Source organism: Sorghum bicolor, chromosome 6 (genome assembly GCF_000003195.3).
Source record: "Sorghum bicolor cultivar BTx623 chromosome 6, Sorghum_bicolor_NCBIv3, whole genome shotgun sequence".
NCBI classification, from domain to species: domain Eukaryota; kingdom Viridiplantae; phylum Streptophyta; class Magnoliopsida; order Poales; family Poaceae; genus Sorghum; species Sorghum bicolor.
In genome coordinates, this window is record NC_012875.2 from 59,394,618 (window position 1) to 59,412,478 (window position 17,861).

Here is a 17,861-nt window from a genome sequence, read left to right on the forward strand (position 1 = left end):
CGTGGCTGTTTCTGGCCTCATGCTGTGTGCTGATGAGTCATGGCGTGCCCCTCGCCTCAGTTTGTTGATCTCCTCCTCTCCCATACATACACATAAACCGTTCTTTTCTCTGTCTCCAACTATAAGCAAAATAGTTGTGTCTTTACACATTCTGTTTTCGATATCTTCGATTGCTCTCGACCACATACGAGCGTCCTCTTCTGTTTTCGCTTTGCCCTCGATTACTCTCGACGGCATGCATCCACAGACATGCGGCATCCTGAACGGCTGAACCACTCACCAGGGGGCACTCTTTGTAATAAGAATTTGAGCAGAGTGTTCCTTATTATTTTTCAAGGAACAAAGCAAATCTTTGGAGACCGACTTCATTTCATGCCATGAATTTGGTTGTACTAGAAAATACAGGTAGTGTGACAATGCAAGCATTATGCAGTGATGGAAGATACTCATTTCACTTTCTCATTATTTATTTACCCGTATGTGTACTCACTCAGGTACTAGTAGATACAAGTTAAATATGTATATATGATCCTCCCTAACTTGGCATCAACGACGAGAGGAGATTTTACATTTGCAGCGCCTATCTGAAGCAACTGCACGTGATAATTGATACATTATGATCTGCGTATGGTAGTGGGTTCTACCATATAAAGATCACTCGTGGACATCTAATAATCCAACTGAATGACACCCAAAAAACGCCTTAGAGATAACCCTGCACTATTTTCCTCCAACTAAGAATGCAATTTAATTAGCTGCATGCGTTCTGGTGCAGCTGATGATCCACCTTCACTTACAGTTATTCATCTCCGCCGATCCTGAGGCTCTCAACAAACCTCTTGTAACTGTTGGTGTTGGACAGCAGGAAGTCATGGAAGCTGCTTCCCCTATACATCTCGGGGGTCGCTGCTCGCTAATCAGCTCCTCGGCGCACTACACCTTTTCATCCATGGAGAGGCCAATGCTGGCGATGGAAATCCTCGCCTCGTCAGGATTGAGAATGGCCCGATGGACGAGAGACTTGAGCTGACCATTGTTCAGAACTTCCAGGTTGTCTCCAACGTGGACGTGGAGGGCTACGGAGCTGGCAGGGATAGCCGTCCAGGCGACGTCGTCATGGTGCATCACTTCAAGCCCTGGGGAGCTCTGCAGAAGGATGGTGATGAAGCCGTAATTGGAATGGGTTTAGGGTTTAGGGACAGTCTAAGATAACTTTGCCAACAAACAAATCGCTCACAAAATGAGCAAACAACCACACCATAGAGGACACCTAACGAGGATGGCAAAGAAGCCTCTGCCACTGGGTCTGATGCAATTTTGCAACCACTCCTCCCTGAACGAGATAGAGCAACTATCTATGCACACCCCTTTTCCATCAGCCATGAGCCCATGACAACAGAAATCTTCTTGGTCTTTGATTTCAGGGTTTCCATCACAGATAATGTAATTTATATCCATGTGTCTCGGACAGTTGCAGTGGTCTTTGGTTTCAGGGTTTCCATCACAGATAATGTATAATTTATAACCAAGTGTCTCGGACAGTTGCAGGCATGAATCTGCCACGGAGATGAACGAGCGGAGGCAGGAGGGGCTCACTGGTCCACGGCGCCTGTTGCCGGTAGCCTCCAAAATATCCCTTTTCTGATGGTAACCTACCCTGGCGACAACATGCTGGTGAGCTACCAGAGCATGGGACACTACTTGTGTTTGTTTTTCTCATGGTAACTTCAAGTGGGAGTTGTTTTATATATCTGCTATGAACAGCGTACAGAGTATTTCGCTGTACTATTGGATAGCAGATTACTAGCTGGTTCTAATCCTAAAAAACATTGAGTACAGGAGTCCAGCGGCACCTTGGTACGTTTTAGAAGTTGCAACTGTTTTTAGATAAAGGAATTTTTATTCTGACCTGTTCCATGTACTCATCAACCATTAAAACTGCAGCTGTATGACGGCAATATCAGTAGTACTATGTCTCTTACGCCAAGCGAGTCCTTGTCCTTCAAATAAGATATTTGTGCCATCTAGCTCTTATGCATGTGAACCAAAGGTATTTGGATGTATTTGCCATTTCGCCTCAGAATCGAACTGATCTCTTTTAAATGTCAATGAATGTGGTTACTTCCAGTATTCTCCGGCAAACCAAGATATTTGATTGACACTAGTTGAGATTAGTTTGGGCTGTTATTTGCCAAAAGACTACATTAAGGAATAAGCCCCTCATTAAAAGGAATTATGAAGGCATGCAAACCACAATTTCAAGCTGATATGGCCAAATCTATTGTCCAAGAGCTAAAACATCAAAAGCTTTTGGGATATTTTTTAATCCTAGAACATCAGGACGGAGGGAGTTTTAGTTAGGTAATAGGCATGCATGTAGGGAGGACGTTGCATTGGCTCCCACTAAAAGAAATGAGAACTACTGGAGGCTGAGGCATCAGCTGTGTGTTTTAGTTAGGTAATAGGCATGCACGTAGGGAGGACGTTGCATTGGCTCCCACTAAAAGAAATGAGAAATACTGGAGACTGAGGCGTCATCTGTGTCTGAACTTGTACCTGTCGGGGCAGAACCAGAGTAAGGATGGGCGTTGGTCAGGCTTGATAAGCAAATCTGGGACAAGTTTTCAGATGCTTTGCGAAGACTAAAAATGAACGTAGTTAAGTACTCAACTAGGTCTGATAGCAAACACATCAGGAAAAAATAATTAAACGAGCAGATATTTGAAAACAGTTTGCATTCACTTAATTTATGATTAGACTGAATGTTGCTGCTAACAAGGAAAAATGGCTAGATGTCATCTGAAATTGTACCTTTAAGAGGGTGCATGGAGAATGGGGAGCATAAAACAGTATCGCAGCTCAGTCCAAAGTCCAAACAGGCATGCATCCGTTTAATCCCCTTCCCTTGAACCCTTGCTTTTTGCATTCCATCAATTACCGGCTTAAGGAATAGCACAAGCATTACTTTTCTTTCCTTGACAGCACCATAAGATTGAAGTTGATTGAGTTGGGGATATTGCACATGATGGCCTTAATGACAGGAACAACATCCTGGTGCAATAAAATGATCATTGCAGGCTATATTATTACTGAAAATTCAAATAAGCATCAGCCATTTCCTTTGAACTTTACTGTCAGAAGTTTCAGCAACCAGTTTAAGGAAATGGAAAAGGATGTGCAAAACAAGGGGAAAAAAGGGACCATTTCATAAACTTGCAGCACCTGCAGCAAACTTATAGAAGAACAGGATCTGTGCTTTATAGGTCCATCCTTCATCCCATCAAGCTCATAAAGTGTTCCTACAACCCGATTTAGCTCCTTATTGATGTGTAAATACATGAAAAAACAGAGAAATGGATGGTGAAAAGCCACTATCAAAGACTTCGCCTTACCATTGACAGACACAAAACAAATATAGTGCTCTTCTACAATATCACTAAGCTGCCAAACAAAGGCCAGTCTTGTAGTTAGATATAATTGACAAAATGATGAGAAAATAAATCACAGGAAAAAAAATTGGCTATATATTTTTCTTTATTTTCAGTTTGGGACAACTCAAGTTGAAACCCACTGATGAATTTCATGTGTATGACCTGTAACAAAATTATTTATCTATTTTCAGCTGACGAAAACAATAACCATAACAATGCTTCATCTATCTATGTAATAGAAATTACTTTTCTATCAATGCACACAGGACACAGCACTGTTCAGCTCAGATCCTCAGAACTTGAAACTATGCTAACTAAAGAAAAATATAGTGGAACATCATGAACTGTATTTAGTGCATAGCCCTACATTTGACAATTCTTTTGATGCTTTTTTTTTGGGGGTAGATTGAATTCCGGTTCACATGCGCAAAGAAACCAGTACCTCTGTGACACCAGCATTGGCAGCCAGTGAGTGAGCCCTTGCCATGGCATCATCCTTCTCCAGAAACACAGCACGCTGGAAAACATGGCATGAGGCGTAACCACATAAGGGGGAAAATGCAAGACTGAATAAGGTATCCTGGTAATGAGCATGCATTTTGAGAAAACAACCAAGAACCTCATTTGGGTCCATGCTAGCAGTTGATTTGAAGAACAAGTCCAAGCATGAATTCTCCACTACAAAAGACCAGATAGGTTAATTCAATTCAGAAACAAGGAGAGAATAAGAAAGATTACAGTCATCTTACAGAATTCTGTGTGCTGCACATAATTGTTTCCGGTTACCTAAATTGACTTCTGAAGATGCATTTCCAACAGCATGGAGTAGAGCAATAGTTCCACAAGCATTTCCCAATGATTTGATCTGTTTTATAAAGTAAACCTGGTCCTGTGTTTCCTGTGTTACACAAGGCAGCATAAAACACCATGCACAATAAAAGGATATGAGCAACTTGATATAAAACCATCAGGGATTTTGATGATGGAGAAATCAACTAAAAATCATATGGGAGGAAGCAAAAAAAACAGCATCTATAAGGAACGCAAAGTTCACCTTTTCTCCAGAAAATAAGAGTTGTTCTGAAGGGTAACTTGCATCCTGCAGTGGAACAAGGGCGCACCTCAGTCAAAAACTGAACTCCCTTACTAAGCTCATAAATATGAAAACAACTTTTATGTGCATTCCACATTACAGGAGCGACACTCTTATATTTGGATGAGGTGGGTTGCATATGCAGCACAGTAAAAATTGTTTAGACACTCATTGGTCCTTACTCAACAGTCAACACTGCCAGCAGACACTACTGTCACCTCATCTGGGGACTGGTTAATAGTGAGGCTTGGTGAGCCTAGCTTATGGTGAAACCGTGAAAGTGCACTCCGACAGGAGGTGTAGCCTCACCTTTGCCTGTCCTCCACAATTGGAGTTTCGTCTAAGAAATTATTTATACTCGTCAATGGCTACAGGATTGAGGGACTAATTTCCTCCAAAATCGGGTTCCTGGAGCATGTTCAATTTGGCAATGTAAAAACGCACCTGTGGTGGATCGGGGAAGCAGAGAACAACGGCGAGCACAGGCTGGGGAACCATATCCAACGCGTCGTCGTCGAGTCCGTACACATCATGGAACTCCATGTCGTCCTCGGGGACGCCTAGCGACCACATGAACTGCGCCCGCGCGCCGACGCCGCGGAGAGGTGAGACAGGAACGAGCGGATCATCAAATTGATGTGAAGGGGACGGAGAGTGAGGGCTACCTGATTGAAAACTTCGGGGGTAGACTCCAGTGGCGGCCATCGCTCGCCGGCGGAGGCCGGAACCGAAGCGGAGGGGGACGACGGCAGCTCCATGGCAAGTTGGGCGTGGTGTCACGGATCTGGAATGGGCCGAGGGCATACTGCCATTGTAATCTGGGCTGTTTCAGCCCATTTCTACGGGCTTACTCCAAGAGATTTTTAAACGAAAAAGTCTATTTTTTGCTCCCCTAACTCTCACGAAAAGCCGTTTTTCTCCTCAACTCTAAAACCAGACAAACCATCTTTTTCAACTTTTTAAACCATACATTTTATCTCTCTAGAGCAATTTTGAAGGTGGTTTTGCTACAGTGAATGGTGGTTTTAGTAGTTTGTTTTTTTTAATTATTTCGCCTGAATCTTTAAAAAATCATATAGAAAATCATAAAATAAAAAGTCCAATTTTATTGGACTCCATATGAGTAGATCCACATAGTGAAGATATAATATGGTATGGTTAGTATAAAGTTTTTGCTATGAAGATTTTGTCTTATTTATTTATTTGGCTGAATCTTTGAAAAATCATAAAAAAATCATAAAATAGAAAATCTAATTTTATAATCCACACGAGTAGATATACATAATGAACATATATGGTATGCTTTAGTCTAACAAGATAATTATGGAAGCTGCAGCTATGAATTATTTTAATTAATTATAGAAAAGCATAGATCTAAAGCTACAACAAAAAATTTGTACTAAAGCATACCATATTATATATTCAATATGTAAATATGCTCATGTGGAATCTAACAAAATTGAATTTTCTATTTTATTATTTTTCTATAATTTACTATGTTTTTCAAAGATTTAGCCAAAATAAATAAAAAAGAAAAAGACAAAACCTTCATAGCAAAAACTTTGTACTACTATGTTCACTATATAGATCTACTCATGTGGAGTTCAAAAAAATAGGATTTTCCATTTTATGATTTTTCTATGATTTATTATTATTTTTTAAAGATTCACCTAAAATCATTAAAAAGATAAAAGGACAAAACCACCGTCACTACAGCAAAACCACCATTCACTCTAGCAAAATCCGCCTTCGAAACTGCTCTAGGGAGGTAAAATGCATGATTTGAAAAATTGAGGGAGGTGGTTTGCCCGATTTTGAAGTTGAGAGAGAAAGAACAGACTTTTATGAGAGTTGGGGGAGCAAAAATAATTATAGAAAATGTTTTACTATAGTTCAATCATATAATAGTTATACCACCATAAAAATTTCACCATAATTGGGCCATAGAAACTACAACTTAAAATTAATTATAGAAAAGCATAGATCTAAAGCTACAATAAAAAGTTTATAATAAAGCATATTGTATTATATATTCATTATACAAATCTACTCATGTGAAGTCCAACAGAATTAGATTTTCTATTTTATGATTTTTATTATTTACTATGATTTATCAAATTTTAGTTGAAATAAAAAGACAAAACCGTCTTTAAAAACCACCTATAATGTGTTAGGGAGATAAACTGAATGGTTTTAAAAGTTAAGAGGGTGCTTTACTCGGTTTTGAAGTTCACAGAGAAGAACTATACTTTAAGGATAGTTCATGAAGATAAAATAGATTTTTTGATTTATTTTAACAGAATTTTCTATTGGGCCATGCCCAAACCTAACACACGCCCACACACCACGAGTAGCAGTTGTGGGCGTGGCTGCGTGTATTTTAGGACCTGTTTTGATTGAGACTCGGCGGACATTGTCAGTCCAGACATATAGTCAAAAACTTTTAAAAAAATCGTGCAAACAAAGTTTGCCTCGTAATTAAGTACGTGCGGCCAAGGACGACAGACAGTATATAAGACGAATTTTAGGAGAAGTTTTTTTTCCCAATTTATACTAGGAGCATTATTAATTTTTGAAGCTTTCAGCGTCAGGTGAAGAGCAATCCATTGTTGCGAATTGCAATTGCAGATGTTTGATGCGCGATCATGCATGGCGGCTACGACTTTTCGCGCAGCAAAAGTAGTCGCTTCGGTCATCGTCAGTGTCTGAACACGACGGATTAAGACCTAACACGTTGTTATTGATAATATAATGGCAGGCCACGATCCATCGACTTTAACTATAATTGTTCTAGTTATTACAGCCAGCAGGCACGCACGGAGTTGAGCTTTGTTTCAGCAGCAATAACATAATGGACCAGCTTTTACTAGTGGGTTTTTTTAGCTCTACGGACGGCTGCGAATCCACGGCACGGCTGCTGCCTCTAGTATGTAACTAATTAATTATTATGTAATTAAGTATATATTATATGCACACTAGCTACTAGCTAGGACCGGGAGTTTGTCACTGCATACGCAATCCAGTGGATTAATAACTACTAACATAACACATCATGCACTAGCTTACCCTGAGCGTTACTGGTCGGTCTGGTAGAACGAAGAACGTGCCGGTTAATTAGAGCTGGTCCGTCGACTAGTCAGCGCGAGATAGATCATGTGTTTAATTAATGTAACATAGGAGTATATGGTTCAACATCAGTGGACAGTGGACTCCAATACTACTTGGTCAAGCTAACTATGGCCGTACGGATATTGCGCCACCATTTCATCAGCATGCACTCTCACAAACCGTTCATTCTAGTAGCCGAGTCTAATTTGGCTGTGGAACCAAGAGTAATTAAACTGACAGAGCTATCTAGCTACTATTTGTTTTTCTAAAATAAAACAGTCCACTAAGGTCCTACTATCTAAGGTTAGCTAGGAGCTTGTTCACTTGGCTGAAAAATTAAAAAAAAAATACTGATGAACGGATGACATATTCGGCAAATAGGCTAAAACGAACAAACTCGTTGATCACATCGTTGATACGGACGCGTTTGGTTGCCGCCACAAGTGCGGCCACGCCTTTGAGTCCGGCACGGCCGCCACACAGTTGGTGAGTTGTGTGCATTTTCAACTACCGAGCTACGGCACGTGGCAAACCTTGGGCCAAGTGTGGCATAGGCGTTTGGGTGCTAAGGCGTGAAGCGGTTGTGGCACAGTAGCTGCAGCAAGAATTAGGAGCGAACCAAACACACCCGCAGAGTTAGATCCATTAGGACAAGTCAATAGAATATTTCCTCTGTTTTGAGAACAAGTGTAATTCTTGTTAGGGAAAGGAGTACTATATACTAATCGATCGCTAGCAACTAATTTTTTAGCATTTTTGAAGGAGTGCTAGCTACCGAATAGGTATTTAGAGCATCTCCAAGAGCTTGGCTAAAATGAGTAGCTAAATTCTAATGTTTAGCTATTTTGTAAAATAGATAACTTCTTAAAAAAGAAGAGGTTTACAACAGCCTTGTTATCAGATAGCTAGTGTCAGTGGTTGGCTATATATGACCAACGAAAATCAAAGGATAGCAAACTTTCTATTTTACAAAACCAAATAGCACATGTGTTGGAGTCTATTTTTCTACTATGAAAATTCTAAAAGGCCTCCATAATAAGAATAACAAGGCTGTTGGAGTTGCTCTTAGTAAGGTGAAACTTGGTAGCAAGTGATAAAAATCAGTACTATGCTCAAAACTAGGAAGATCCAAACAGATTCTAGTCTTACTAGTTCGTGTTCCAAAGCTAAAAACTAGTAACCGGAAGCAGCCAGCAGCCGTGCCAAACGGACTATCCTGAATTGTATGTTTGTTAGGCCTTGTTTAGTTCAGCGTGAAAACCAAAAAGTTTTCAAGATTCCCCGTCACATCGAGTCTTATGGCATATGCATGAAACATTAAATATAGACGAAAACAAAAACTAATTACACAGTTTAACTGTAAATCACGAGACAAATCTTTTGATCCTAGTTAATCCATGATTGGATAATATTTGTCACAAACAAACGAAAGTGATACAGTACTGAAGATTTTTCAATTTTCGGAACTAAACAAGGCTTTACTGTTGGATCGGATTTGACTGCTACATGGCACGCACTCACCGCGTCCTGACGGCGAATCGACGATCGATTTGAGGGCGGCGTCGGCTTTTCAGAAGGCAACACCTGACCTGACCTGATCTGATGTTTTGGAGTGTGTCCTGCGTGGCTGCGTTCTTGTGTCGCGAGCTTTAATCATGTCGAATCGCACACAACCTGAGAGGCTGAGACCTGAGCTGATCCGGGCATGGCAAATTGGCAATCAACGATTGCTGATTGGTTAGAATATATAGACGTCAGAAAGCTATCTGTGTGATGACGAATGAGCGCATTATATTTATATACAAATAAAATATTATATGGATCGAGGCAGCCAACAACGCAAAACATGCTTAATAGTATGCTGGTTGTTGGAGTACTTGACGAGCACGACATCGATGATGATTTAGTGGCAGTTTTCTTTTCCTTGCAGTGGTCTCATGATAAAATGATGAACAGATGGAGGGCAAGGGTATGCAGGAGACCCCAGTCAACTTGGCAAGTAAGGGGAAAACACTACAATTCTAGATTTAAATCTAACCAAAATTTTTAATGACCAAATTCATAAAAAGAAATACTTAGTATTAATATTTATGTCTTTAAATGAATTTATTATAAAATATATTACATGATTAACCTTATTTTGACCCGATAGATTTATGACTAAGAAGCATTTTTCGGATCACTCTACCAATATATCCGATATTTTTCCTCACTTCATCGATGAATTGGTCTAGGATTTTTGGTTAGTAATTGCTATTAAATTAGTCATGCAAAAAGCTCAATTTGAAAGATATGGAAAAATATCGACCCAAGAAGTAAAGGTTGAATAACATTGAATCACGACAAGTTTCACATAAAAGGTTGATTTATTAAAAAGTCGCTTGAAAAATTGTAAAGATTGAATTAGATATAAAACATTGCAGGTGCGTTTGGTAGCGAGAAATGATTTAAATTCTCAATAAATCACTAGAAACGCCGCCCGATGCCACAAAGAGAGGAACATTTCAGAAAGAATTATTTAGAACCGAGTTTACTAGTCCAGAGAAACACCCAAAATCTGGTTTCTCCTTATTCTAGTTCTAATTTTAAGAATACACCGAGTTAGCCAAATGGTTACATAAACTGATTCTGATTAAGAAGTGAAATATTTTTAGAGAGAATCTGGATCTAAAATATTTCTAGAAGAATTTAGGTACCTATCAAACACATCCTGAAATTAACAGTTTTCTTGTAACCGTAGTAATAACAATGTTGGATCGGCAAATTCGATAGGTTAAGTTAAATCATCAGAAATAGGTGTGCGGGAAGGAGCACCCTATGTACTCCCTCCATCCTACATATAATATAATGTATTCAAAAAATCAAAAAAATGTACTGAAATACAAGGGATTCTACAAGGGACAAAAATATTTTGCATTAAATAGTTACATAAGAGCAACTCCAAGAGAGTTGATAAAAATGGATGGCTAAATTTAAGATTTAGCCAACCTCTAAAATAGAAAATCATGTAAAAAACAAAAAATCTCCAACAGTCTTTCTATACGGCAAATCATATGGCTAGCGGGACATGCGAGAACTCCGGGATAGATGACTTGCTATTTTAGCAAACCAAATACAATAGCTGTTGGACTCTCTTTTCTCTCTCAAAATAGCCAAATATAGAATACATAACATGGATAGCTCTTCTGGTGCTCTAAATTTAGTAGGTCACTTGTCATTTATTAATCAATCATCAGTAATCATGGTGATGATAGCATTAATTAAGAAATAAAATGCGAACACATACTTTTATATTTGTCTTAGTATGTCCTAAATATAAATATTTTTTTGTCACTGCTCGACTATAAGTCGTGCGTGGTTAATTTCAAGTTTTTCAGCGTTAAGTGAGACTCTGAGATTGACGCATGAATGGTTTTTCATACAAGGCGACGCGACTTTTCTCATGCACAGGCAGGCCCTAGGAAACAGTTGATCCTACCCCCTGATCAAAATATCCCCCGAATGCATACATACTCCATATAGGAGATAGAAGTCGTTTAGCACATCAACACGGTCTTTAAAACACAACTTTGACTTCTTATTTTTATAAAAAATATTTTTAAAATGATATATGTATACTTTTATGAAAATATTTTTCAAGATAAATCTATTCATATAATTTTCACATTACAAACTCAACAATTGAAACATTATTAATAATTTATATTCTTAATATTTGACTCAAACCTCATCTTGTTCGTTTTATCCAAAACAACTTTTAAATCCTATATAGAGGGATTATGTCAACTCCTTCTGACTTTGGAGTTTGGACCAAGTGGTTCAGTGCTGTGTACGTGTATATATACGTGTATATATTCTTGTATTTGTTCATACAACAAGTAGTCGAAGGTGAGACCAGTGAAGAGGGGCGACTGGTACGGAGAGAGAGTGAACCCTCATCAAATACATATACTCGTTCGTTTGGCTGAAAAGTTAAAGCTAAAAATATTATTTGTTGATTTATTGCGATAAAAAAATACTATTAAATAATTGATAAATTTAGTAGATAAGTTCAACCAAACAGGCTTGCACCGGTACTGGGTAGTGATTTGTGACCATTGGTCTCGTTCTTAGGTTGCACTGCGCTTTCATCCCAAAAGACAAACTCGATCTCTTAAAAAGGTCAGCCACTTGTGCTCCAATCGGTCCTCAGGTATATATCGTGTATAACACGAACGAATTTGAGTGCTACTATTTATTTGAATATATAGTTTTATTTCTCTATATAAATACAAACCCGTTGTTAACGTTACGGTACGTCATGGTGGGTGGATGGATGGATGGTGTTACCCTGCATGGAGCTTTCAGGAACGACTGCTAACCCACGGCACGGCTCTTTGGATTTGTATCAGGATTGACACTCACATACGGTACTGTCACCGCAAACGCAATCACATGCTGCAGTGGATCAGCACAACATGCATATGGACTCTCTGGACGAACGACATGCTGCGAACTGTGCTATTTTTTCAGGGCAGGTACGGTCAATGCAATTGACTATCCATCGAGAGTAACCTAATATACGTAAGTACAGTACTTATATTATTCGTACAATATCGATCAGTGGACGTACTCCAGCTTCCATTTGACCGAGTTGACGCATCATGTCATCGCTTGACCACTCTGGTAAATCCAGAATTTTTTTTATATAGAGAGAGGAGTGGTTCCAGCTGGCTTTGCCCATGGAAGAATAATGGACATTTGAATCTTTTGAACCAGTCCAAGAAACAGAAGCTTTGGGTCGTTGGTCAGTGCACACTGGAGTAGCCGCATGACTGCATAATATCCTTGGCCTGTAAGGTATAGTACTCGTAAAAAAATGTAAAAGTCTGGCACTCTCGCTTGAGCTTATCAGCCAAACTTATCAGACATTCAGCAGTGTTTTTCTCTCACAATAAATCAACTAAAAATACTTTTTATCATGGTTTATCAGCTAAATGAATAAGAAGTTTTCAACATATACTTAGGGCAGTCACAACATATATTTGGAGATGCTCGCATCCACCCCACCCTATGCTTTTATTTCTCGTCTTATTTCATTAGGGCAACTCCAACCAATCCCTCAAATTTTGCCCTCTATTCCTTCAAATGAGAGTCTCTCATCCTTATTTCATCCTCTACTTCTCGGGGTACTCCAACCGATCCCCTAAATTTTCCTACTTTACACTGTATTGTCATGGATCTCATTTATCGGTCCCACTTGTCAGCTTTATGAAAGAGAGAAAGGAAGATGAGGGAAAAGATGAGGGACTTCTACATCTGAGGGTTCAGGAGAGAGAAATGAGAGTCCCTCATCCATCGGGGCTTGAATAGGGGTTCGGATGGAGAGGTTTTTGATGTGTTTGAGCTCTCAAAATAGAATGGGAGCTCAAGTAGGAGTTTGATTGGAGTTGCCTTTAGGACAGTCACAACATATACTTAAATCATAAGTCTCAGACTAATAGTTATTGTCGGTATGTCATGTGCTTCATGCAGATATGGAGCTATAATTCATAACACAGTCATCTTTATCAGTTGCGAACATCATTTTCACCTTTCCCATTTATCTTTGTGTAGGCTATAGCATTGAGAAAGTCCTTAGAGTTTGGACGTGGACTGTACCGTTCTGTCTTGGCAATGACTTCTAGATAAGCTGGACCAGCACAATAAGTTTATTTTTCTGGTTCGAAGTATGGCACATAGCACCTAGGCAGCCTTTATGCCATGCTAGCCTAAGCACAATCCTCAATGATATTTGTGCTTGACTCCTTAGGCCAGTCTTAATAGAATTTTATTAGAGTTTTATGCATATTAAATATACTAATATGACGCTATATTAATGAAGAGAGATATGATAAGAGTTTCATGGGAGTAGAGATAGTTTCATCCCCATAAGGCTAGTCTCAATGCATGTGTTCATGAGAAGGTGTCATGCACATTAAAATAGAGTGCCTCATAAGCAAAATTGCTGATTTGGCAGGGTCATTAAATGAAGGAGTTTCATCAGATGAGAGAGGAGTTTCATCCCCATGAAACTCATATGGCCTGGTTACCTAGTTTATAGTCTTGGTAATTGTGCCATGAAACTATGCATTGAGACTGGCCTAAAAACACCTATGCACTGTTTCCAAAATATAGATCTGTTGGAAACTATGTCATGAAACTCAAATTGAGAATGGTCTTAGAGCAAGGCTAATAATACAACCGGCTGCTGCCTATATGAATTCTTATAGTCTATTTCTCAGCCCACTCATATAGTAGTTATATCTTTACTATTAAAACATGGCCATCACTTATCTCTCTCATAAAGTTTTTTGGTTCTTAGGCCAGTCTCAATAGGGTTTCATTAGAGTTTCATAGACATTAAATATGTTGATACGGAATCATATTAATAAAGAGAGAGATGATAAGAGTTTTATGAGAGTAGAGAGTTTTATGGGGATGAAACTCTTCTGCATTGTTTCTAAAATATAGATATATTAAAAGCTGAGTCATGAAACTCCCGCTGAGGATGACCTTATATTCGAATCGGCTCTTCTTTTCTCTCTCCTCTAACTCTGCATTTAGCTTGCTTAATATACTTGATCTTAGACCACTCTTTTGAAACATTTACTCAAAAACCCATCGACTTTTTCATAAAAAGGTGTCGTGAATAAATGTCTTCAACTAGCATCTAGTACTCCCTCCGTATCCTAATTAAAGGACGTTCTGCGTTTGAAGCCAACTGCATGAAAGAAAGACGTTCACCTGTTTCAACATTTGTTTGGACGTTGATACCCTTTGCATGCTCTCGTCAGTTATTAATCGCTAGTGGGAGCGAGTCTGTTCGCATGCTGTCATTAATCGCACCGTCCTCGAGTCAAGCGATCGCTCACACGCGTACTACTTCATCTCCCTCACGCGTGGAACCGTCAAAAAAAAATACAGCGTCTGCAAGGCATTGAACTGTCGACCTCTATCCTCAGGATATGAAGTCTTTGCCGGCTGAGCTACAACTGATTTGTACAAGTAGCACCACACGCTATATTTAATAAGAGTAAGACAGGAAAACTAATCTCTAATTAATCTTTTCTTGGTAATCGTACTCATGTCCTAAACGTTCTGAGGGATTATCTTTTATAGTTAATGCCCACATATTCCAAGGATAAAAGACATATTTTCGTGTTCCCTAGTTGTTACGCTAGACTCTATAGATGGCAAGCATCGATTTGATACTCCAATAGCAGGCGTCGTTTCGTGCCTCGTTGGCCTATAGTCACGATCCAAGATATGGGTCAAGTAAGTAGCATCACTCATTGCATCGAGATCCTAGACATATATAGGCATATAGCGGGCAACACAACCAAAAATTTATTGTGTCATGCCATGGGCCGCTCCAAAAATAAACGGCCTAAAATCTCATTTATTCCTTCATTCATTGCCAAATTCTGAAGATGGGCGAGTAGGAGACACAATTCTAGAAGACATTCATGCTAGGAGTATATGCCTCAAAGCAAAGGCTATGCAAAAATCAAATGTGACAATCTTATTTGATCGACTTGAACCTGTTCAGCTGGCTGAAATTGATACTACTGTTGTTAATTTATTATGAGAGAAAAATAATCTTCTATAGCTGACAAAAAATATGATGTTAAGTTCAAGAGCTAGTCAATATGGTTGACTATTCATCTCAAGAACCATATAATAATATTTTGCGAATAGTATAAAGTGGACTCCATCTTTCATTTATTTGACCAAGCAAGCAATTGACCCCTACTGTGTCATCGCTTGACCACTGTTGCGAATCTATATGTATTCTTACATATTCTTTCTAGAGGCGAGTGGTTGCAACTTGCCTGTGCAAGAATAGTGGACACATTTGATTTTTTTTCCTCTTTTTTTTTCTAAATTCTAAAAAGAATACAAGAACCAGTAGCTAGCATAGGCTCGTCAGTGCGCACTGGAGTCGTGGCGTGAATGCGTCACCTCCCGGCTTTTTTGACGACAGCGAAGGGAAGGGAGAACCTTGGCCTTCAAGGTACGAGAGCACAAGAGGATTGGAGGAGGAGAAACATGTCAAGTCATGTTCCAACCCAATGCAGAGCTTGAGCTCGGAGCGGGACGAATCGAACCTGAACTCCACGCAGCGAGAATCGCCACGGATCTGATGCTGCACGGTCGTGGGTTTCGATTGGACGTACCGCTGCAGGTGTCGTATTTTTATTCTTTTTTTCTGGAATGCGCGCCGGATTTCAAAAAGGGCAAAGGTCTCGTTTAGTTCACCCTAAAAACCAAAAAGTTTTTAAGATTTTCCGTCACATCAAATCTTGTGACACATGCAAAAAAATATTAAATATAAACAAAAACAAAAACTAATTACACAGTTTAGCTGTAAATCACGAGACGAATCTTTTAATACTAGTTAGTCCATGATTGGATAATATTTGTCATAAACAAACGAAAATGCTACAGTACCGAAAACTTTTTATTTTTCGGAACTAAACAAGGCCAAAATCCTTTTTTGAATACCTGTGCAGCTTTTTTGGAATACGAACTCGGTTTCTTCTGTTGTGTAGCGAATCTCCAAACACATGATCGGAAGATGATCGATCCGGGCAGTGGGGGAAGACGTCAGTCAGAAAGTTCGCCGTTCCGACCAATGGACGCGGCGGGCGGGCGCGAGCCAGTTTGGGCCACGTGGTGATCCAGCGGATGAAATTTCCACAACGTTGCCTCGCGAATCGCCATGGCCCATGGCTAAACGGACGGGCGGATACGGATGCAGGACGGCAGTGGAGACCCGAGACCTGCTTCAAGTCAACTGGGTGACGCGTGCATTCCAGTCCAGTCGCGGGGATGCAAACTATGGCCTTGTCACATAAAAAAATTTGTAAAACTTTTCTGATTTTACGTCACATCAAATCTTTAGACGCATGCATGAAGTATTAAATATAAACGAAATAAAAACTAATGCATAATTTGGTCGGAATTGACAAGACGAATTTTTCGAGTCTAGTTAGTCCATGATTGGATAATGTTTTGTCAAATACAAATAAAATTAGTATTATTTCTATTTTGTAAAAAAAATTAGAACTAAACCAGGCCTATATGGCAGCGACAGTGCAGTCAATGCACCGCCAAGTTCGAGCTTCCGGGAACCAAGGCCTTGTTTAGTTCACCCTGAAAACCAAAAGTTTTTCAAGATTCTCCGTCACATCGAATCTTGTGGCACATGCATGAAACATTAAATATAGACGAAAACAAAAACTAATTACACAGTTTAACTGTAAATCACGAGACGAAACTTTTGATTCTAGTTAGTCCATAATTGAATAATATTTGTCACAAACAAATGAAAGTGCTACAGTATCGAAAACTTTTCACTTTTCGAAACTAAACAAAGGCCCAAGGCAGGCTCAACTGAATGCGCTCTCTCTCTCTCGCAGATTAGTGAGAGCACGATCACTTTCGAGCTTGAAGTAACCACTTGTAACGATCAGGCCGGTGTCACTTTATCGATCGCTTCCACTGGCAAGTGGCAACAGTGCCGCCACCGCTACTAGTAGCCGCAAGTCAGTCAAGCGACAGCCATGCACGCGGCGGCGATCGGACGACGACCGGCCCAGGTGTCCAGCCTAGCCGGAAGCGGACGAAGACTCGGCAAATCCGGGCAGGTCGTCGCGGGCGCGGGATCCCGTCAAGCGGGGCTGGCTGGCTCCACGCGACACGCCATCTCCTTTGGCGGCTGCGCTTCCACTTCCACACGGCATGGCAACGGCCTCCCTGCTGAGACCCAGACCCCCACCCACCCACTGACCCACCACGCGCGGCGCGGACGAGTCCAAGCAGCAGCGGCAGCAGCAAGCGCCGGGGCCGGAACGGAGGAAAAAAAATAGGATAATTCCTCGCGTGGCGACGTCATCACCGGCTTTCTTTAACGGCCAACGCGTCCGTCGTCACGCGATCGTGCTCGATCCGATCGCCCGCCCGCCCGCCCAGGCGCCCAGGCCAGCCACCTTGTCTTCGTCGCGGCTTCCTTGGCCTGGCCCCGTTGCCCTTGTGTTTTGGTTGCCCACGGCCCCACGCGCGACGCCGCTCCCGTCCGGCTCGGCACGGAGCAAACGAAATCATCGGTGCGCGACCGGGGCTGTCGATGCGCCCGCCAGGCGCCAGTGGGCAGTGGGCCAGACCCCAGTGTGGAGCCCTGCCGAGTGCCGCCTATAAATCCGTGT

General features: G+C 40.5%; 1 protein-coding gene across 11 annotated transcripts; it reads right to left on the reverse strand.

Moving 5' to 3' along the window:
• Positions 378–5,537, reverse strand: LOC8082570 (ubiquitin carboxyl-terminal hydrolase 3). 11 transcript variants are annotated; one of them, XR_002454306.1, is made up of 9 exons: positions 5,190–5,393; positions 4,969–5,100; positions 4,486–4,530; positions 4,218–4,329; positions 3,874–4,109; positions 3,393–3,441; positions 3,223–3,299; positions 2,812–3,051; positions 378–1,146 (listed from the first exon to the last, which is right to left on the reverse strand). XR_002454306.1 is itself a non-coding variant. In XM_021463725.1 (9 exons), exons 1-9 carry the CDS (start codon positions 5,280–5,282, stop codon positions 2,962–2,964), a joined length of 732 nt encoding a protein of 243 aa, XP_021319400.1. In that variant the 5' UTR covers positions 5,283–5,379; the 3' UTR covers positions 2,719–2,961. The 11 variants fall into 11 exon arrangements, 9 of the variants coding, with proteins under 9 accessions (XP_021319400.1, XP_021319395.1, XP_021319397.1 ...); XR_002454307.1 differs by lacking the exon at positions 378–1,146 and adding an exon at positions 2,151–2,556; XM_021463725.1 differs by lacking the exon at positions 378–1,146 and having other exon boundaries at positions 2,719–3,051; positions 3,874–3,948; positions 4,051–4,109; positions 5,190–5,379.

Coding starts and splice junctions, on each gene's coding strand:
- LOC8082570 (XM_021463718.1), bottom strand. CDS start 5,282: ATGGAGCTGCCGTCGTCCCCCTCCGCTTCGGTTCCGGCCTCCGCCGGC. Junction 4,330..4,485: donor TCTTATTTTCTGGAGAAAAG/GTGAACTTTGCG, acceptor TGTGTAACACAG/GAAACACAGGACCAGGTTTA. Junction 3,442..3,873: donor CCAATGCTGGTGTCACAGAG/GTACTGGTTTCT, acceptor TTTGTTTGGCAG/CTTAGTGATATTGTAGAAGA.